The 22710-nt window shown below is 38.7% G+C and overlaps 2 protein-coding genes across 2 annotated transcripts in view; both read right to left on the reverse strand.

Annotated features, from left to right (window-relative positions):
- The window catches only part of LOC111147838 (katanin catalytic subunit A1), a 34693-nt gene extending 23462 nt beyond the window's left edge, over positions 1–11231 (reverse strand). The window contains exons 1-3 of the mRNA XM_022504090.1: positions 10941–11231; positions 3640–3814; positions 710–867 (exon numbers count right to left, since the gene is read on the reverse strand). Of these exons, the coding sequence (XP_022359798.1) occupies positions 710–867; positions 3640–3801 (320 nt within the window). The 5' untranslated portion in view covers positions 3802–3814; positions 10941–11231. The remainder of the gene's footprint in view (positions 1–709; positions 868–3639; positions 3815–10940) is intronic.
- A 6935-nt stretch (positions 11232–18166) lies between these two features.
- The window catches only part of LOC111147624 (large tumor suppressor kinase 1), a 52043-nt gene continuing 47499 nt past the window's right edge, over positions 18167–22710 (reverse strand). Inside the window, exon 8 of the mRNA XM_022503802.1 lies at positions 18167–22026. Within this exon, the coding sequence (XP_022359510.1) occupies positions 21517–22026 (510 nt within the window). The 3' untranslated portion in view covers positions 18167–21516. The remainder of the gene's footprint in view (positions 22027–22710) is intronic.

Below are 22710 nucleotides of genomic sequence, written 5' to 3' on the forward strand. Positions count from 1 at the left end.
GAAAAAATGGCCAGAAAAACCCCTAAAATAGAGAACATTTTATCCTTTTCTTCCTGTGAATTAAAAAGCCCATTTTTCAGGGCACCTGGGTGGCTCAATTGGTAAAGTGTCTGCCTTTGGCTCAGGTCATGATCCTGGGGTCCTGGGATCGAGACCTGCATCGGACTCTCTGCTCACTGGGGAGCTGCTTCCTGCTCTCTCTCTGCCTGCCTCTCCGCCTACTTGTGATATCTCTCTGTCAAATAAATAAAATCTTAAAAAAAAAAAGCACATTTTTCATTTTAACAATTTTGATGAACAGCATTGTTCTATGATAGCCTGTTTGAGAACTACTGTTTTAATCTAAACTCCCTCACTTTACCTAAGAAAAATCTGAAGCCTAGAAAGATTACATGTTTTTTTCCAAAGCTAAGGATAGTGGCAAAGAGAGAATGAGAGCCCAGATAGTTCAATTCCCAGCTCCTTCCATAAGATAATGTTGTCTCCATTACTTCTATAACCCTACTCACAAAAGCGTATTTTCGGGTTATTTCCACGTAAGTTTAATTTATCCACACGGGTCATAGTTACATGATACACAATGTAAGAGTTCTAAAAGGCATTCAGTAAAAAACCTCCTGTTCTGTGTCCCGACCACCCAGCTCTCCTAGATATAGCCAACGCTATTAGTTTTCTGGGCCAATATGTTTCTTGAAAGGTCTCCACTCACCTTCGTTCAACAGGCACAGGCAAGGACCAGACTTCCCCCTCAGAGGCTGGGAGCTCATGCTGTGCAGCTTTCAGTGGAGTGTTGTCTAGCTTAAAGCTCTCCAGGGTTTTCATAATATCCTTAACATGTTTAGCTTCCACATTTATTTCTTGCCAAACCTGGTGTCAAAGGAGAATATGGCTCTTTAAATATCTATAACCAATAAGTCACTGCCAACACTAAACCAGGGCCATTTATTAGAGATGCTGGAAACCTCCATTTTGACATCAGCAACCCCATAAATCGTGCCAAAATATTCTGTCAAAATTTTAAGGATGGTTCATTAAGGAGCACCTGGGTGCCTCAGTTGTTTTAAGCATCTGCCCTTGGCTTGGGTCATGATCCCAGAGTCCTGGGATCGAGCCCTACATCGGGCTCCTTGCTCAGTGGAGAGCCTGCTTCTCCCTCTGCCTGCCACTCTGCCTACTTGTGCTCTGTCAAATAAATAAATAAATAAATAAATAGAATTTTAACCCCCCCCAAAAGATTGGTTCATTAAGTTTTTATTTGCAACTGTAAGAAAAAAATGAATTAAATATTCTTACCAATTAAACCATATTACTAACATATGGTTTGTACTCAAACTGCATAACATACTGAAGTTAGCTATAACTTTCTTTTTGGAAATTCTGGTAAAAATAATCCTTTTGTAAATTGCTTCTTTGATGGTTTTTATGCTGTTACTGGATTTTTTTTTCTTAAGATTTTATTTATTTATTTGACATAGAGAGATCACAAGTAGGCGGAGAGGCAGGCAGAGAGAGAGCAGGAAGCAGGCTCCCCAGTGAGCAGAGAGCCCGATGGGGGCTCGATTCCAGGATCCTGGGATTATGACCTGAGCCAAAGGCAGAGGCTTTAACCTATTGAGCCACCCAAGCGCCCCCTGTCATTGGACTTTTAAAATGGTGATGAGAATGCACTAATTTCATAGCCCATTAATGGACTGAAACCTATAGTTTGAAAAATATGGCTTCAGATGACAAATAGCACAATTCACATAAAACCAAGATTTCTTTTAAGCATTCTAGACTCAATTTATAAACAATATATACAAAATACTGAAATAAAGTTGGCAATGTTTGGTTTTTTGTTTTCTGGGTTTTTTTTTTTTTTTGTAATGTTTGGTTTTAAAACTAAATGACTTAAGTATCTTTACCAAAAAAGCGTAGACTTTTGGGGCGCCTGGGTGGCTCAGTCAGTTAAGTGTCCCACTCTTGGTTTTGGCTCAGGTTATGATCTCATGGTTGTGGGATTGAGCCCTGTGTTAAGCTCTGTGCTCAGCAGGGAGTCTGCTTCCCCTTCCACTCGCCTGCACACTCTACTCTCTAAAAATAAATAAATAGGGGTGCTTGAGTGGCTTAGTTGGTTGAGTGTCAGGTTTTTGATTTTGCCTCAGACCATGATCTCAGGCCTATGATATCAAGCCTCACGCCTGGCTCCAATTAGCCACCTAGGCGGTCAGCAGGGAGTCTGCTGTGATTCTCTTTCTCCTTCTGACCTTCTCCCTCCTGCCCCACTCCCACCCCAAATAAATACATAAATCTCATAGGAAAAAAAAAAAAAAAAAGCTTAGACTTTTAAAATAAAAATCTCCAGGCTAGAGGGGCACCTGATTGGCTCAGTTAAGTGTCCAACTCTTGATCTCAGTTCAGGTTTTGATCTCAGGTTGTAAGTTCCAGTCCAACCTTGGGCTCCACGCTGGGTGTGGAGTCTACTTTAAAAAAGCCTCCAGCCAAAAAACATAAGTCTTTCAGTGACAAATTTAAAACTCTTTATGAAATAAAACACTTTCCCTCTTCTGGTAATGTAAGGGATATGCAGAGGCAATTTAGGGGAAAAGGTTTAAGTTCAAAGAGGTAGGATATTTCCCTCTTTTAAAGAAATTAAGTATAGGGTGCCTGGGTGTCTCAGTTGGGTAAATGCGCTGCCTTTAGGTTGGGTCATGATCCCAGAGTCCTGGGATCAAGTCCCATATTGGGCTCCTTGCTTGGCAGGAAGCCTGCTTCTCCCTCTCCCTCTGCCTGCTGCTCCCCCTGCATATGCTCACTCTCCAATAAATTTTTAAAATCTTACAAAAAAAAAAAAGAACCAAAATTAAGTACAAAAATGGAATACTATCCATAAGCAGTTTAGTGGAATCTGAGGGATAACACTGTACCAAGAAGACCGCTCAAAAAGACTATTAAATTCTGTTAACATTTCTTTCCTCTGTGATGTACCTAACCTTGCTAGAAATGCCATCTTCAGGTGGACTTATAACTTCCACACTTTCCTCATATGGGATTCAAATAGGGTCTGCTTTAGAATATTCTACAGAGGGACGCCTGGGTGGCTCAGTTGGTTAAGTGGCTGCCTTCAGCTCAGGTCATGATCCCAGTGGCCTGGGATCGAGTCCCACATCGGGCTCCTTGCTTGGCAGGGAGCTTGCTTCTTCCTCCGCTTCTGCCTGCCACTCTGTCTGCCTGTGCTCGCTCGCTCTCTCTCCCTCTCTCTCTCTGACAAATAAATAAATAAAATCTTAAAAAAAAAAAAATTCTACAGAGAATCCGTAGCCATGACATTCAGCTATCATCTGCAGTTTCAACAATGGCTTAATAAATTCTAATTTTACCAGGTAAAAAAATGTGATGTAGGAAAAAACCATCAAAACCATTATTTTTTTAAATCTATTACATTCCAACAACTATAACTGAGTAGAACTCGCAATACTGATGACAGTGAATATGGATATTATTAATACAATAAATCAAATTTCAATTAACAGCATATATAAATCCACGTAACAAACCATACACTCTTCACGTGTAACTGCAAAAGGCACTGACAATCTCTTCAAGTCTTCTCTTCTGAGTGCTTAAACCATGAAGACACACAGCAGCCACGATTCTCACCTGTTGCCACTTCTGCTGGAGATAGGTATCTTTGACTGAATACAGGTACTTGTTCATCTGGTCAAGAACTCCCTGATAATACACCATCGCAGAGTCATAGTTGCCCAGCAGCGCATACTCACGGGCCAATTTTACATTCTCGCTAATCATAAGAAGACTCATGCTCACTTGTAAGCTAAAAAAAAAGAAAGAAAGATTTTCACATTAAATGTCTCCTAAAAATAAGTATACAAAGAGTTTCTCTAAAGTATACACTCTAAATAGTTTCTCTGAAGTATATACAAGTTGGGGCTCCTTCAAGAAGCTCACAATCACACACACTGCACTTTCAACATCTGTTATTTGCTCAAGCCATTTCTCCTTCTTCAAGTAAAGTTCTTGATTCCCACACACAAACCCCCTGATGCTTCAAAGTCCAGCTCCAAGGGCGGTTCTCCCAGCATATCTACCCTCTAAACTTCTCAGTCTAAAATAAACTCTTCCCCTTCTAAAGCCCACTGATGCTTTACCCAGACCAGGCCAAATTTAAATAAAAACGAAGGGGCACCTGGCTGGCTCAGTTGGTGAAGCATTCAACTCTTGATCTCAGGGATGTGAGTTCAAGTCCCAGGTTGGGTGTGGAGATTATTTACAAACAAAATCTTACAAAAAGAAAAAAGAAAAGAAAACCCTAAAACACTGGAAAATACTTTAAAAAAATCAAACTATGGGTCATTTAAAAATTAAGAAACAAATCTTGGTGAAACTGATAAAGGAAAAGAAAAAAGAACATTCAAATAAATGAAACACAAAATGAAAAAGAGAAAATAACTAGATGGATCTGAGTTGAAAGAAATGAAATTTTGGAGGCAACGGGGTGGCTCAGTTAGTTAAGCAACTGCCTTCGGCTCAGGTCTTGACCCTAGGGTCCCAGGATCAAGCCCCGCATCAGGCTCCCTGCCTGCTGCTCCCTTTCCTTCTGCCTATAGGTCCCCCTGCTTATGCTCTCTGTCAAATAAATAAGATATTTTAAAAAAAGATAAAATTTTTTAAAAATTTTGTTTTATTTTTTCAGAGTTCCAAGAATCACTGTTTTATTTTTTTTTAAGATTTTATTTATTTATATGAGAGAGAGAGAGAGAGCATGAGATGGGAGAGGCTCAGAGGGAGAAGCAGACTCCCTGATGAGCAGGGAACCTGAGGTGGGACTCGATCCTAAAACTCTGAGATCATGACCTGAGCTGAAGGCAGACTCTTAACCAAATGAGCCACCCAGGCACCCGAAATTTTTTCTCCTTTAAAAAGCTGTTCTTCCCTTATTTCCTAGAAAATGGAATTTTAATGAAAGAACTCTACCTTTAAAAGGCTTCAGGTCCAGAGGATCTTTTTCTAGGTGGGTTTTACCTACCCTCTAAGCAGAAAGTAATTCTAATCACATAAAAGTTGACTGAGAAAACAAGGGGAAAACTGACCAACTCTTTTTAGGAGGCTGGGCTCACCTCAATTTCAAAACTGAGTATGAACAATATAAAGCCCGTTTTGCTTAGGACTATAGATGTGGATGTGGAAATCCATTAAGAGCTAACAATGTTTCAGCACACACACTCTCTCTCTGATCATGAAGATTCTCCACAGAGGGGCGCCTGTGTGGCTCAGCAGGTTGAGCGTCCACCTCTTGGTTTCAGCTCAGGTCGTGATCTGAGGGTCATAGGGTCAAGCCCAGTGTAGGGCTCCATGCTCAGCAGGGAGTCTGCTTGGGGTCCTCTCTCTCCCTCTGCCCCTCCCCTGTCCTCTCTAGGATAAATGAATAAATCTTAAAAAAAAAAAAAAAGATTTACGCAGGAATGCAAGGATAATTTAAGATTAGAAAATCCATCCTTATAATTCCTCATACTAATGGACAAAAGACTTCAATGGACAAAATGGACAAAAAGAAACAAGTAAACAGCACAAAGGACAATTCAAATAAGAGAAAACCCAAATGGCTAAAAGTGCAGATACTATTAACAGATGAATGCAAGTGAAAGCAATCAAAGTCCCTCTTATACATTCACTAGATTAAAAGCAAGTTAGTAACTCCAATAACACTAAGTATTGGTAAGGATTTGGGAAAAAGGAAACCCTCATATATAACTTGTTGATATAAACTGGTATAGTCATTTTGAAGAGCAACCTGGCAGTCCTCAGAGAAGCTGCATATACATATATCCTATGATCCAGCAATCCCACTCTTCTGTAAATATTCCAGAGAAAGTCTCACACAGATTCATAGACTTGTTTTGGGATGTTAATGAAAGAACTGCTGGAGAAATCAAGGAGCTGAAGACAATCAACCTCTTCCCTGCTAGAGAAATGGGTAAGGAAATGTGCTAGAGGGGCGCTTGGGTGGCTTAGTTGGTTGAGCTTTTGCCTTCGGCTCAAGTCATGATCCTAGGGTCTTGGGATCAAGCCCTGCATAGGGCTCCTTGCTCAGTGGGGAGTCTACTTCTCCCTCTCCCTCTGCTGTTCCCCCCTGCTTGTGCATGCTCTCTCTCCCCTGTCAAATAAATAAATAAAATCTTAAAAAAAAAAAAGAAGAAGAAAGAAAGAAAAGAAAATGTGCTGGATGCATTCTCTGGAATACTATGTAGAAGATGGAAGCAATTAACAAAATTTACAAATAGCAACATGCCCAAATCATTGAAATACGGGGTTGGGTGAAAAAAAAAAACCTTAGATACAGAACAAGATCTAGACCACAATACCATTTTATAAACTCAAAATACATATGCTATACAAAACACTCTTTTGTCAGAGATAAATACAAATCCAAAAACACATATTAAGTATATTAGAGTGCCTTTGGAGGATAAAGGTACAGAAATATGAGTGAAGAAAGAAGATGAAGGGTAAGGAAGAAAAAATAAATATTACAAAATAAGGGTCTTCTATCAATATACAATGAGAGACAGCTTCCAAGATGGGTCTCCGTACCCTCTGCCCCCTTGTTTCCATAGCCTTGTGAAATCACCTTCATTTGAATGTGAGCTTGTAATAAACAGAATAATCAAAATAATGAAATGTCATTTCTGAGATTGGACTGTGACTTCCATCTCGTTCACTGCCTCTTATTGGCCCACTCTAAGCTGCCCTGTGCAGAGGCTCACATGACAAAGAACTGAGGGAGGCTCCAGGCCAACAGCCAGTGAGGAACTGAGGCCCTCCGTTTAATAGTCTAGAGGAGCCGAATCCTGCCATAACCATGTGAGGGAGCCTGGAAGCTGATCCTTCCTCAGTTGAATCCTCAGATGACTGCAGCCCTGATTCCTTGATTACAGCCTGTGAAAGATCCTGAATCAGGAGCACCCAGCTACCACACGCCCACAGCCCGACCAAAGAAACTGTGAGATAAAAGTTTATGGCTTCGAGCCACTCCGCTTTGGAATAATTGGTTATGAAGCAATACAGCTATGAACTGACATTTGTAAGTAACTCAAGATTGAGCACTGGAGGTCCAAAAGAAAAAAGGCTCATGACCTACATAGTGATTCCAAGGAGTCATGCATGACCACTGATAATATTGCATCTTAATAAAAGCTCCATGGCCAGGGTATATGGCTCTCTGTTACTTAGATATACCCCTAGCACCTAGAACCTTGCTTGGCACACAGTCAATATTCAGTCAATCTCTGAATGAATGAATGATGACAGGTTTTTGTTTGAACTACTAAGACTTCTTATCTTTGTCCAGTTCCTGAACCTCAGCACTCTCACATTCCTTCATCCTCAACTCATCCTTACCAGAACTGTGACTGCTTCTGCCCTAAGGCTCTAGATGCCCTATAGTGACACCTCATCTGGGAAACAATGTTAGAAGAGTATAGGTGGGGCCAGGTGCTGGCAGTATACAGTATATCCTGATGAACCTGGATAACAAGACTCTGATGTCTTCTCTCTCTTTCTCTTTTCCTTAACTGACTCCAACCAGATCTTTCTTTCTATCCCCCTACTAAAAAAAAAAAAACAAAAACAAAAAAACAAAAACAAAACTAAATCAAGTTGTTGCTGATACACAGATTTCATCTACTTTTTTTTTTTTTTTTTTTTAAATATCATGATTCAATGTCCCACAACTCATAGAGTTCACTCCAGGCCTTCCTTGAAGGTTCTGTGTTATGAATATTTCTTTCTAGTCAGATAAAATTCTTTAGCATCCAATGAATTGACATTTTCTAACAAAAAGAAATACAAAGTCAATCCCAGGTCACCTGAAAATTTTTTGATTATCAAAGAAACAATGTGTTTACTGAAAATAGTATCAAAATACCCTTAGCTGATTAAATATGAGACAAAAATAAATTTTCCTATTCTTCTAGAAGTCTCTAAGACAGCTTTCTTTTCAAATAAGCAGCAACACTGCAAATTTATAAGACTCCAATTTTGAAGAATATATTCTTATCATTGCTAAAATTACACTGTAGTACAGAAATGAGGTCTACCTGGCACAATACCTGGCAATTTCTGAAGAAATGAGTATATTTGGAGAAAAACCTACAGTCAAATTTTAACTACCATGAACAGTGAAGAGTATCTACTGGTTCAATTAATAAAACACTTATAAAAGTGAGATTGTCCAAAAACTCAGATTCTTGATTAGAGATTATTAAAGAGACCAATAACCTTAGGTGATGCCTATTTTATCTCGCAGCAAGCTTTTCCTTTGCATTATCCTATCAGAACCAACCTTTTGCTTACATGGCTTATGTATTCACTTTTGCTAATGATTAAATCAATTTAAATTAAGTAGGGTACAACATGAAATTTTAATTCAAGTTATAGAGTAAAAATTTTTAGACAATAAAAAATATTGTAACAAAATTTCTAGCAAACTTAATAGTTGCTGTGGTGTGGAATCTCCACAGAGACTTAGGGTGTCTTTTTCTCCTTCAGGATTAGGGAAAAGAAGTGATTAAAGAGACAGAAAAAGAACAGGCAATAGATCCAAACATCTGAGGTTCTAAGATTCCTACTCTCTTCCAAAATAATAAATATGGGGCCTTCCTTATTTCACACCTAAAAAGGATACCATATCCACTTAATTTTTTAAGGCTTTAGACTGGGTTCCACTAATACTGCATTTTTACTGCAATGTGCATAGGTCACTCATTCAAGAAGTATTTACAGAGCACCTACTCAGTTGCAAGGAACTGTACTGAAGACAAAAATAAGAATTAAACCTTTAAATCCTTGAAGTTTAGTAGAGGGGACATCATTTGATCTATCCTATGTATATTTTCTTCACTTAGGAGGAGGAAACAAGCACAGCATAGTATTAAGCACAGGCTAAAAAATCAACATCTATGTTAAAAATATTTATCTGTAAGGCACCTGGGTGGCTTAGTCATTCAGCATCTGCCTTCAGCTCAGGTCATGCTGGGATCAAGCCCTGGTATCAGGCTCCCTGCTCAGCGGGAAGCCTGCTTCTCCCTCTCCCACTCCCCCTGCTTGTGTTCCCTCTCTCGCTGACTATCTCTATCACAGAGATAAATAAAATCTTAAAAAAAAAAAAAAAGTTATCTGTAAAGCTGATGTCCTAAAACAGAAACACATGAACCTCAATCATACATTTTCTTGAAGGCATTTCTGTAAATCAAGTAACTTTAAAAGTGACAATACAGTATTAAGCAATGTTCAGAATGTTCATCTCTGGAATATGAAAACAATCATAATGCTAAGTTACAGTCAGTAGCTAATGATTATAAATACATACAATAAATGAGTGACCCATGATCAATTATAGCATGGCATACATTCTTCTTACTTTTATAATCACTGTATAATAAATACTCAAGAAGCATGAGAAAGTTAAAAGAGTGTCTGCTCAGGAAAAAAAGGATATATATATATATATATATATGTATTTAGTAAACTTTCTGTTTATATTTATATAAACAAAATAAATCAGTGAATGTAACAATTAAAATATAATTTAAAAGCCATTTTCAAGCCATATCAATAAACACTACAAGCAAAATCTATTTAGCATATTATCAACACTGACCACATTGATTTGATACACTATCTTTTTAACCAATCATATAGCTAAAAAGAAAAACCTAAACCTTGCTGTAAACAGAAGTTCAACAATGTTGTTAGTATAGTACGTTTCACAAGATTTCCTAATTCTTGTACTTGTCAGAAGAGTGACTTCAGTTTCAGTAAGAGGCAGAATCATTGTATAATATACCAAGTACAGAACCTGTAAAACGAAAAAGCTTCTTGAATAACCAATGCCATAGAGAAGATTTACATAGCTTTCCACAATCTAGGAATGTTGGAAATTGGTCAGCACTGCCTTTTTTTTTTAAGGCATATACAGTAATATTAACAATAATACAAAATACAAGAGTTCTGCTGCTATTCCTGTGTGAGAACTCACTGATTACAAAAAATTATCTCATTTGGAAAAGACAATAGGGCTGCACATTGAGACATTTAGTCCTGTGAACTTTACAAGAATCTTTCTTGACACCGTGGTGTTCTATCATTGTGGCAAAGATTCTAAAACACTAGGAATGTTTTCAGCAGGAACTAAAGGTCTGATTTCAAAGAGGAATACATAAATGGATGCTTTCAAGAGAGAAGTATGCAAAATTGTGCTGTTGGAATTTAGTAACTGATATAAAATGGCACTTCGCAATTAAAAGAGAAATTTATTTTTGATTAAATAAGGGCTGAGACTATCCACTGTAAGGCACTTAGGGATCCACGTTTATCTCTAGCTTCGTCTCCATATACTACACGATATGAAACAAAGGTCTGGAGGGAATACATATTTTTAAAAGGTACGAACTCGAAAGCAAAAGGGCCAAAAGCCTCCCAGAGGACGCCCGGCGCCAGAGTAAAGAACATCCTCAACAATATCACACCTACCTAACAAAATGTAAGAAGAGAAGCTGCATCCCATTTCAAGGCTTTCGAGGTTTTTCAGGGGTGAGGGTATGGGGCGGGGGCGTGGACGAATTCGGGAGAGAACCTCTCAAAAAAGCGAAGAAATAAAGATAAACATGTTTTTCCGAACAGAGACTTCTCTAATGACACAAGCCTAGAAAAGGGATCGCCAGGAACCCCCAAAAGTCCCAGGCTGGAGAGGATCCTCAGGAAGGGGACCCGTCACCTGAGCCACGGTGTCAGCGACAACCTGAGGACCTGAGGCCTCGGCGCAAGCAAGGGTAGTCTCATGGCAGGATGGGCAGAGAGCTCTCATTGCTGGCCGCGAGTCCCTCGCCGAGCTGGCCACTGGGGTCGGGGATCGCCGGAGCACGGGGAGAGTAGACACTCACCTGTGGCTGCCAGGCTCCCTGGGAAACCACCCACCGCCAGGCGGAGGGGAAGGGCCGAGCGTGGCTCAGGGCTGCTAGAAGGCAGGGCCGGCACTACCCAACCCCAAACACTCTGCTCCGTGCTCACGACCCCAGCACGACGGTGTCCAACCGTCACCAGCCCCCAATGCTTCTTCAGCTCGCCGAGAATTTGAAGGCAAACCAGCCAGGGTCACTTCCGGTGCTGTGGGCGGCCTCGGTGACTCCACCGCACGCGGGGCGACGCCCCGGGAGCGAGGACGCCGAGCGGCGTGCGCGCGCTGGGCGCCAGGCACCGGGCGCGGGGGCTGAACACAGCTGGGCGGGGCTGGCGGAGCGCGCCTGCGCAGTCCGCACCGCCTCCTGGCTGAGGTCTGGGCAGATTGATGGTGAGGTTTTAAATTAGTATTACGGGGGCGCCTGGGTGGCTCAGTTGGCTCAGTTGGTTGGGCGACTGCCTTCGGCTCGGGTCGTGATCCTGGAGTCCTGGGATCGAGTCCCGCATCGGACTCCTTGCTCGGTGGGGAGTCTGCTTCTCCCGCTTATCTCTCTCTCCTCTCATGCTCTCTCTCATCCTCTCTCACAAATAAATAAATAAGATCATTAAAATAAATAAATAGGGACGCCTGGGTGGCTCAGTTGGCTAAGCAGCTGCCTTCGGCTCAGGTCATGATCCCAGCGTCCTGGGATCGAGTCCCACATCGGGCTCCTTGCTCATCGGGGAGCCTGCTTCTCCCTCTGCCTCTGCCTGCCATTCTGTCTGCCTTTGCTTGCTCCCTCTCCCTCTCTCTCTCTCTGACAAATAAATAAATAAAATCTTTAAAAAATAAATAAATAAATAAATAAATAAATAAATTAGTATTACGGATCATATCTTGGTATCTTTTTCAAAGATCTCCCTCACATTTCCCCCTATTTGATTTTCACCACACTCCTCAAAGGATAGGAAGTCAGAGTGTCTATTTTACAGGTGAGTGTCAAGGGTCAAATAATTTGTTTATGACAAATCCATACACGCAGAATTCGACTGAGGCTCTTATCACGACATAAGATGAATAAAATAGGGAATGGGTAAACAAAGATAATCGGACATGCTTCTAGTGGAGTTTTATTTTCTTGATTTACTTTTTTGATCTTTCTCTTAGTACAACCAGAAAATACACAATACTATGCTGAAGGATTTAGATACGTACTCCTCAGTACAACTGGCCATGCTTCCTCCAGTCTCAATCTCCATCCTCTCCCTCAACCTAAAGTGGAATGAGGCACTAGACACGTTTTCCTTTATGAGTGCATGGTTATTAAAATTCTAATCTTAAATCATTGCAGTAATTTAACACAGACTTATATAAAGGCAAGTCAAGGGAAATAAATCCATTTAGTCCACAAATATTTATTGAGCAAGTACTATGCTGTCGACACTGCTGTAGACATTGAGTATATAGCAATCAAAAAAAAATGTCTCATGTTGCTTAAAGTCTTGTAAAATTCTCGCCTAAGTAGAAAATAATAGTTTTGCTATGGTGGACAGGAACTCCATTGTAATGGAGCAAAGGAAATTGTAATTAGTACAGCTAAAAAAAAAAAATGAATAGATAAATAAACAAATAAATAAAAATAAGAAAAATAAAAAATTCAGGGATGTACAGATTAATTATCCTACTTAGGCTGAATCAAACTTCACCTTTTGTATGTGTACAAAGGTATGATGAATTATAAAGCCCATTTGTACTTTTAAAACTTCTCAAAACAGAGGTGCCTGAGTGGCCCAGTGGTTAAGCAGCAGACTCTCTTGGTTTCAGCTCAGGTCATGACTTCAGGGTCCAGGGTGGAACCGGATTCTCTCTCTCCCTTTGCCCCTCCTCACTCCTCGCACTCACTCTCTAAAATCTATCCTAAAACAAAACAAAACAAAAACTTCTCAAAACAAAATGAATGCATATTATATAATTCCATGTATATGAAATTCTAGAACAGGCAAAAATAATTTATAGTAACAAAAAGCAGATCAGTGTTTGCTTGAGGCTGAATTAAGGGCGGGAGGAGGGAGGAAAATGATTAGACTTCTCAGAGGCATGAGGAAAGGTTTTGAGGTGATGGAAATGTTACATACCTCAATTACGGTAGTGGTTATACAAATGTATATATTTATTAAAACTCTTCAAATAGAAAACATAAAATGGATGCATTTTATTGTGCATAAGTCATACCTCGATGAAGTTGAATTTTAAAGTAAAAAAACCTCCAGGGGCGCCTGGGTGGCTCAGTGGGTTAAAGCCTCTGCCTTCGGCTCAGGTCATGATCCCAGGGTCCTGGGACGGAGCCCTGCATCGGGCTCTCTGCTCAGCAGGGAGCCTGCTTCCTTCTCTCTCTCTGCCTGCCTCTCTGCATACTTGTGATCTCTGTCAAATAAATAAATAAAATCTTAAAAAAAAAAAAAAAGAACTAGAGACTTCTTAAAAAAAACCACAAGAAACAAAAAACAAAAAACCTCTCCAAAGAATGGTTTACATTCACTAGTTCGTTTCTTCCTTAGTAGTACCAGTTAGGGAAACTACACTAAGCTGTAGTAGCTCCTACCTCTAGGTTTCAAACAAGATTTTTTTTTTAATGGGAGTATAAACCCCCTTATACCAAAAAATAACTCCAAGTTTATTGTTTTATCTATTAAATTTAAATTTTAAGAATTTACATCTCATCAGAGAAATCTAAAAGGACTTTCAAAACCAATTTATTAATTTTACTCACCTGGTCGATTGTATCAGGCAGTCCTTGTCTATATACTTCACAAATTTGAGCCATCTCTTAAGTACAGAGCATATATAAAACAAGAAAATTTTAACCATGAGTAAGAATTGCTGAATTTTTAATGACTGAGCCACCCAGGTGCCCCGAATTGCTGAATTTTTAGATTATGTCACAATATTTGTAGTAACAAACTGGGGCAGATCCCCAGTGTTGTTCATTAAGCTTATTACATACATTCTTCCTAAATAATAGCTTCCATCACTGTCCTGCTACTCCCAGACTGCTGAATGCTACGGAGGTGGGGGTGGCGGCGGGGAATCACACCACCATGAATATTAATGCAGCACAATTGTGTAACTTCCAACCCACCTGAAATATATTTTTCTACATATTCCATCTCAGTTCTCTCTCCCACTCTCTTCACATTAGTTATTTTCAGACTTTAACCACTTCCCTCAAGCCACTACCCATTTCTGCCCTTTCAGCAAATCACGGTGTCTCCACCCTAGGAGAAAATGGAAGCTATCAGACTGAAATTCCCTCAACTTGCTCCTTGTGGCAGAGACTGCCATCTGGCCACCAAATACTCATTTTCTTAGTAACAGAACTAAGCTTGATGAAATTGGGCCATCTGGAATAAGGACTACATTTCCAGACTCTCATGCATCTAGGTGTGGCCATGGATCTAAATTCTGGCCAGTGGAAGTGTTACGTAGAACTTTCAGGAAGATACTTTACGGGAGAGGTCCTGAAACTCTCTCTTACCCCCTTCTCACCGTCCCCTCTTTCTACCAGGTGAGAACAGGGAAAAGATGGGTGGAGTATAAGCAGCCAACAACTGATATGTCACCCTTAGGATATAAGCCGTATGATGAAAGTAGCAGAATTGAACAGACGAGGTGTTGGCTATGAGCAGCTGCCATTCATACCTGCTGTGGACTGCCAACTCCAGATATTGTATGTCTAAGCAGTGATTGTTTTGGGTTTTATATGCAGCTAAATCTAATCACAATACTTTTACCCTCCAACTTACATATCTCTACTTCACACTTGCCTTTTTTTTTTTTTAAAAGATTTTATTTATGACAGAGAGAGACAGGAAGATAGGGAACACAGCACAGGAAGCTGGAGAGGGAGCAGCAGGCTCCTCGCTGAGCAGGGAGCCCAGTATGGGGCTCGATCCCGGGACACTGGGATCATGACCCAAGCCAAAGGCTGATGCCCAATGACTGAGCCACCCGGGTGGCCCACCCCTTTGGTTTTTGCCTTCCACATCAACGAAAGCATAGCTTCCTTTGTCTACACCCAAGTCCTCCACTTGAACCTAAAGATTTTTGCTTTTATTTCCACTTTATGTATTCATATGGTTCAAAATTCAAATGATACAAAAGGTTATATAGTGAGAAGTCTTTCTTGCCACCCTAGAAATCCAGTTCCCATCATCAGAGATAATCAATGACATCATTCATTAATTACCTTCCAGAGGTATTATACATGCAATTAAATAATCCAATTTATTGGCTCTTTCATGGGTTTTCTCATATTCTGCCAGTTTGTCTTCAAAGGACATTCCTTTTTGGTTCTTACAGCTTCTATTTTCTTACTGGGACTTCCTATTTAACATTTGCTATGAGAATATTTTTCTTTACATCATTGTGTTTATTTTTTTTAAGATTTTACTTATTTATTTTGGGGAAGATGCAGAGGGAGAGTCAGAGGCTAAGCAGACTCCCAGCTGAGCTGAGAGCCAATGTGGGGCTCGATCCCAGGATCCTGAGATCATGATCTGAGCTGAAGGCAGACACTTAACGGGAGCCACCCATGCGCCCCATCACTATGCAGTTTAAGAGCCATTGTACTATCTTTGGCAATTCCTTATGTTGGAATAGGCTCTTGCAGTTGGTCTCCACTTTTTTTCCCCCCACTGTTATATTCTTTTGAGACTAGGTCATATTTTTGTATTTCTGTGTGACAGGTAATTTTGAAGTGTATCCTTGATATTGGATATGTTATGTTATACTCTGGTTTAAATCTGTGATGTATCTCTGGAGGTGTTTGTTTTGTGGTTAAACAGACAATTAACTTGATTTGATTTGCTTTCTGTTGGGCAGCACCTCAAATGCCAGTTTAATTCTTTTGTTCTTAGGATGCTTGGATTCTTCCCCACAGATATGTGGCAAATGATTCAGCTAGAGATTTGGGGTTTTCTCAGGCAAGATACCATGAAAATTAGATACTCATCCAGTGCTATTCCTCTCTTTCAAGTGTTGACTTCCATCCAGATCTGCCTGTTCTTGGTTCTACTCAGTTATCTTTAGAAGTGGCTGTTTTTGTATTTTCCCCAGAATTTACAATAGTTCTACAAGGGTTAAGTCAGTTGTTTAGGAGCTTACTTGGTCATAGTAGAAACAGAATCCAGTTATCTTTCAAGTAGGTCATGTGGATGCTAGTTTAGCTAATGAACTTGAAGGACCAGAATTAAATCAAATAGAAAGTTATTGCAGTGGGCACTTGGGTGGCTCAGTTGGTTGAGTGACTGCCTTCAGCTCAGGTCCTGATCCTGGAGTCCTGGAATGAGTTCCGCATTGGACTCCCTGCTCAGCAGGAAGTCTGCTTCTCCCGCTGACCTCTCTCCTCTCATGCTCGCTCTCTTTTTCTCTCAAACAAATAAATAAAACTTAAAAAGAAAGTTACTGCAGTAATTCAGGCAAGAGCTGATGAGGGCCTCAACCAGAGTAGTAACAGTGGGGCTGAAGATGATGAACTGAAGAAAAATGTACAAGGTAAAGTAACTGAGTTTCATGATTGGTTGCCTGGGAGATGATCAAAGTACAAAATGACCTCCTCAAATTGTTTTGCAAATCAAATTAAACAGTAATATAAATTCTATACTAATTAGGGTACAAGTTCAACAACAGTAAGAAATGGGGATTTGTACACACACACAGTTTTGCTTGTTTTCCTTTTCTCTAACATTCTACAATTTATTAGTCCAGCCTGGACAGACAGCCGCACACCACACAATCTTTCAGGTAACCAGGTTCCTTTTTTTTTTTTTTAAAGATTTTATTTATCTATGAGAGAGAGAACACGAGCGGGGTGTGTTGGCGGGGGTGGTGGATGGAGAAGGACAAGCAAACTCCCTGCTGTAGCCAGAGGCAGACCTCAATCACCAGACCCTGAGATCGTGACCTGAGCTGTAGTCAGAAGTTAAACTGATTAAGCCACCCAGGCGCCTCAGGTAACTACGTTCTACTCCTTTTGTTGACCCACCACCCCTAAGGTGTTTTCCCTAGTTTTCATGGTCAAAGAAAGTCACCACTCTGTCCATGTTCCATCCTGTGGGGAAGAAGGAAAGAGCAAGTGGAGGGCAAGCGACATCAACTTCAAGTGTATATCACATATGCTCATATCCCAAGGGCCAAAACTTAGTCATGTGGCCACACCTAATTACAAGAGAATATGAGAAACATGGGCTCTAGCAGCGCAGTCAAAATGTGGACAGGGATGGGGGCTCTATTCAGAAAAGAATGAGAGAATGGACGCTGGGAACAAGAGCAGCCTATGTTATTGGTCAACCACTCTGGGCACTAAGGACTCATGAGAACCCCTTTCTCACCACAGAACAAATTTAAACCTTCTTCAGGCGGAAACAACTCAAAGTTCCACCCAGATTCTGAATCCAGCAGTATGTTTAGAATCTCTGGATCTTAAGTAGGGAGAAGGAAAGACAAGATATTAGGGATGACAATAACTGCCTTATGTATCAGACATAAATTTGACATCTTTCCTCTACCCTTCACACACATAAGCAGATGCATTTTTTGTGTGTTGTGTGTGTTTGGCATAACAAAGTAGAGTCACAAGCATGCCAGATGTGGGCCTACAGTGTAGTATAATGAATCACGGGAATAATGCAACTTGCATCAGCTATACAACAGCCTCAAGAAGAACAAATATAATTTTATAGGAAGTGCAAACAAGAGGATAAAGGAGATTAAGAATGATGGTAATGCTTGAAAAAGGAAAAAAAATAAGACAAAACTAAAAATGTGTTCATCCGTGTAAAGTTGATTTAAGATGTAGCATCAGTATATGATAAAGGGTTGTAAATAAAGGAAAACAGATTAGCCAACAACCACCTATTTTAAAATTTTAAAGCAGACTCAAATGATATGAAATGAGTCTGATAATTAGAAAGATTTAAATCTCTGCTAATCTAAAGGAAGCCTTTAACATGAAATAGTTACTGTACTTACGTTGGGTAAAATGAAAACATTTTACTGGGTTACACTAACTCTACTCAGTTTGCATTAATCCTGTTATCATTAGTTATATATATTCTCATTCTAAAACACTGAATTTTTAATCATAAATTTTCTAAGAATAAACATTAAAATACACTTTTAAAAATGAAAATCAACATACATTAAGTGCTTTGATAGCTTTCCACACACAACTGAAAGATCTGAATTTTTTTTTTATTATTATCCCAGCAAATATGACACTAGAGAAAATGGTTGGGAAAATACAAATAAAGTCATTAAAAACACAGGCTGATTATTCATATCTACTACATTCAGAAGTATGCAAAACAATTTAGATATATTGCAAAGCCGTAATTCCTTTTCCTAACAAAGCATTATTTTATAAAACTGTAGTGTTGTATTGATTCAACTTTAATACAAAATACTTATATACACAATACAATATAAAAGTAAACTGTGGGATAATGCCTTCCACAAAGGGATATATTAAGGCGCTTTACAAATATACCAATATGTTGACCCAAATTACTTTTCGCTTTAGATTAAAACAAACAGGCTAAATAAATGTTTCACTTTAAATACCAAAGGGATTTTTGTTTATTTTTGCTTATTAAAGAAAAATTTCTAAAGTACCTTAGGTAACAGCAGCAGCAATATCTAAAACTCTTCCCACTGTATTCTCTAATTTCTAACATATTATTAAGTCAGAATAAAACATTTCCACTCACAGTTTTGCACTTTGCAACAGCAGAAGGTAATAACTTTTTTAAAAAAGTCAATCTCAAAGTGACTTCTTAGTCATACATTCTATAGTTCCTATTACAAATAAAGTAGAAAAGATACAGCAACAGGGCCTGCCTTGGAATGTCACCAGACAATACATAATAGTATCTACAATTACATAATTATAGAACACATTTCATAAATACTATTGATATACATAAAAAGGGGATAAGTATAAGAAAGACAGCAAGTTTTTTATTAAGTGGGAAAATAATCTGAAAAAGAAAACACGTATAGCCAACGTTTTCATTCTATTTCAATTGAAAGCATATAGATTTTTTCATGTTGTTCTCATCTTTCTGGCCAGGAAACACCAGATTCTGTGCTAGAAGAACTGGATATGGTTTGGGAATAAGAGAGCTAATAAGTATATCCAAACTGTTAAAAGTGCAGACAGCAAAGGCTTGTACACTGCTTTACATGAACAGAAAAAGCTTACGTTGTCAAAGAAAATTTTAAAAGAACACAGAATTTGTAGTGTCAACACATATTTTGTGGGGAGGGAGGGAGGGAGAGGAGACAGCACCTTAGTATTCCTACAACATAAAACTAACAAAGTTGGTTTTGTACGGCACTGCATCACAATCCAGAAGTAAAAACAACCAAATGGAAATTTCAATAAATCTGAGAAAACCCAAAGAGCCAGAGGGATATCTTAAAATTTGAGTACTGAGCTAAAAATTCTTGAACTACTTTGTCTGGCATAGGATTTTATAGCACTAATCAAATGTTCCATGAAGTGGAGACTGTCAAATCATTCTGGTGCCCTTTCTTTCAACTCTCTGATTAGAAGTCCTTCAGAAATATTCCTGTATCAAGCCTTAACAAGCCAAACGTCTATTTCAGTGCTCTCAAGAGTATGTTTAAAATGTCTTAGTGCTGTACCAGCAAGAGAGGCATTCCTAAGGGTATCTTATCACACGGTACAGACTTTTTTCCATCACAAATTATCAGTGTTTACACAAGATGTGTGAATCTGAGTACTAATCAGTAAATTTAGAGCAAAGTTCTTAGTTTAATATATCAGTGTTCTTCTAGGACAGAGGTCCATAACCAAGTTTATGAAGTTTTCAACATGTCCAGAATTCCTAAGACTGCATGTAGCATTCTATATGTGTGTGTTGATGTGTGTTTTTCTGGGAAGAGTCCCCACCTTTCACCAGATTCTCAAAAAACCAATGAACCCCAAAGACCCATGGTTTACAAGCTGAGCTCTGAGAGGAACACCCAGAGAAACATTTGAAGTTTGAGCTAGTAAGTCTTCATTGCCAGCCCCAATTCAAATAGAACAGGTTTGCCTTTAATTTTACTTACATATGTGAGACTTCCACTAGCTTTTTTCCATTAGTTTGAAAATCACTAAAATTATGCCTCTTCTTATCCAGAAATATAAAATTTTGATAAAACAATTCCCTATCAGTGGAACTTAAAGAAAAAGAAGTAAAATACAAATTTTACTTACGGCAGAATAGAGCCCTTTTCCCCTTCCTAAAAGAGAAGCTAAATGTATTTTGGTTTGAAACCATAAGAGTTCTTAACACCTAAGCATTATATATAATAGGCATGCTGAAAAACATATTATTTAACCTTAAATTAAGTTAGGAGGATTTGAATTTTCTATTAAGACTACTATGTAATTTTTTCTAATTACTAAAGGCCACTCAATTAGGATTTAAATAATAATCTTTTCACCAGTTAATCTGCCCATAGGTAAAATATGGTCAAACAGCCAGATTTCCTTTGCCTTAACAGTCCATATATACAGCACTGTTTGAAAGAGGAAACATATAACATTACTGATGACATAACCAAAACTGTCACTATACAGAAAAAGTACTTTTCTAGTGAGTACCCACAAATAATTTTTCTAATTAAAGTTTCATATGAAACTGAAATTAATCTCTCTGCTTAGGATGGTGGAAACTTTAAAAAAAACTGAAGGAAAAATATGAAGGATGCTAGCATTCAGTACTGTAAATTTTGACTTATGGCAACTTTATTCCCTTTTAAAAACTAGAAGCAGCATTAAAAATACCAGTATATAAAGAAAAATGGTAGTGCTCTGCTTCTTTTAAAGCCAGTAATTCTTGAGAAATAAATGCTAGAAGAGTAAATATTCCACAGAGGGGGAAAACAAACAAACCAGATAATCTGCATTATTTTTTCTTCTGATGAACATACTTATTTCAACCCTGTATTTCTCAGTTCTAAGATGTAAATTATCAGGTTATCATTAGCCCGGGAACACTCTTCACCATAATGGCTTAATTTCTACAGCTTATTTATACCAAAAACAAGGTTATGGGGGTTAAAAGAAGAACAAAACTCTGTGAATGTGGGATACATTTCATATTTGGTTAAAGCAAGATAAAACTAAAACTGTCTTTCAAAAAAATTTCAAAAACTCTGTTTTTTTTTTTTTTTTAATTATTTAGTGTATGTACATATAGATACCAGGCTTCTCCTTTTTAAACAAAGCACTATTTTTTTTATTTTAAGTACTTTAAGTACCAAGAACTGACTATAATATTCAGTTCATAATTTACTTTATTATGATTTTTTTCTAAATTACTGATTAAAAAGACTGGAATAAATTAACATTTAAAAAAATTTTTCCATAATTTAGGAACATAAGATATTGTACACAGAGCACTCATACACAGCTCTGTCACATTTGCATAATTTTACTCTCAGAGCCTCAAAAAACTCTGCGTTTAAGGTCTTTTTGCAAATCCTCATTACAACAATTTCCTAGTGTGTTAAACATACACTAGATCGCGATTTTTGATTTCTGAGCCTGTGTGCTGATCATCTTCATCTGACTGTTGCTCTGAGCCTTGTGAATTAATATATTCATATTCAATAGGCTTTGGATAATTATACGGGTAGCCATTGTCATCAAAAAACCTCCGAAAGGTAAATTCATAGAAAGCATGTTCAGGGTGCTTTCCATTTTTATACCATCCGTTGAGAGTGTCATTTACATTTTCTTCCTCATTATCATCACTCCATAACTTATCAGGATCAACAGGATCAAAATTTGATGTATCTGTTGGGTGTGTGATTTTAGGAATGTATGAAGCAGACTGCTGTCTCAGGTCACTGGAGAAATCAATTGTTTTAAAAAATGGATGTGCTTTTATTTCATCAGCCCCATTCTTGCCTAAGCGATCTTCTGGTCCTCGGCAAAGTTTAATAATAAGATCAGATGCTTCAGGACTCAGTTTAGCTTGAGGTGGGATGTGAAGAGATGTTTGCCAGTTGATAACCTTTAAAGAGGATTTTTAGAAATTAGGAGGGAAGAGATAAATAAGAAAAACAAAAATTTCCTCCAAGTTTTATACCAAAAAGTTTTACCAGACTATCTGCATCTTTAAAAATAAATCGTATTGTATTTCACCTTCCTTACCTTTAATCATGAATGAATCAGTGGTGGGAAATAACCTTTCTTCCCATTCTCTCCTCTCGATGCAACTTATACTCACATTACAAGACTCATCACTGTAAGTTTAATTCCCCTGTTAAGCTCTTCCACTTACGGCAAAAATGATTATTTCTACTCTGCCTCCCATTCTACGTTACTGGTATCATAGTATCTCTACTACTTTGTGATACGTATTTATGTCTGTGTCCTTCTACCAGAGATAAAATTCCATAAGGCTATAGACCATGTTTTGTCTTTGTATTTCTCAGTGCTTGGCAAGTTGCCTGGCACATAATTTAAGGATGTTCAATAAGTATTTCTTCTGGGGATGCCTGGGTGGCTCAGATGGTTGCCTTCAGCTCAGGTCATGATCCTGGAATCCTGGGATTGAGCTCCACATCAGGCTCCCAGGCGGGGAGCCTGCTTCTCCCTCTCCCTCTGTCTATCCCCCTGCTTATGCTCTCTCTGCCTCTCTAAGTGAATAAATAAAATCTTGTTTAAAAAGATTTTATTTATTTATTTGAGAGAG

Source organism: Enhydra lutris, unplaced genomic scaffold (genome assembly GCF_002288905.1).
Source record: "Enhydra lutris kenyoni isolate GAN:26980312 unplaced genomic scaffold, ASM228890v2 scaffoldscaffold17, whole genome shotgun sequence".
Classification (NCBI taxonomy): Eukaryota; Metazoa; Chordata; class Mammalia; order Carnivora; family Mustelidae; genus Enhydra; species Enhydra lutris.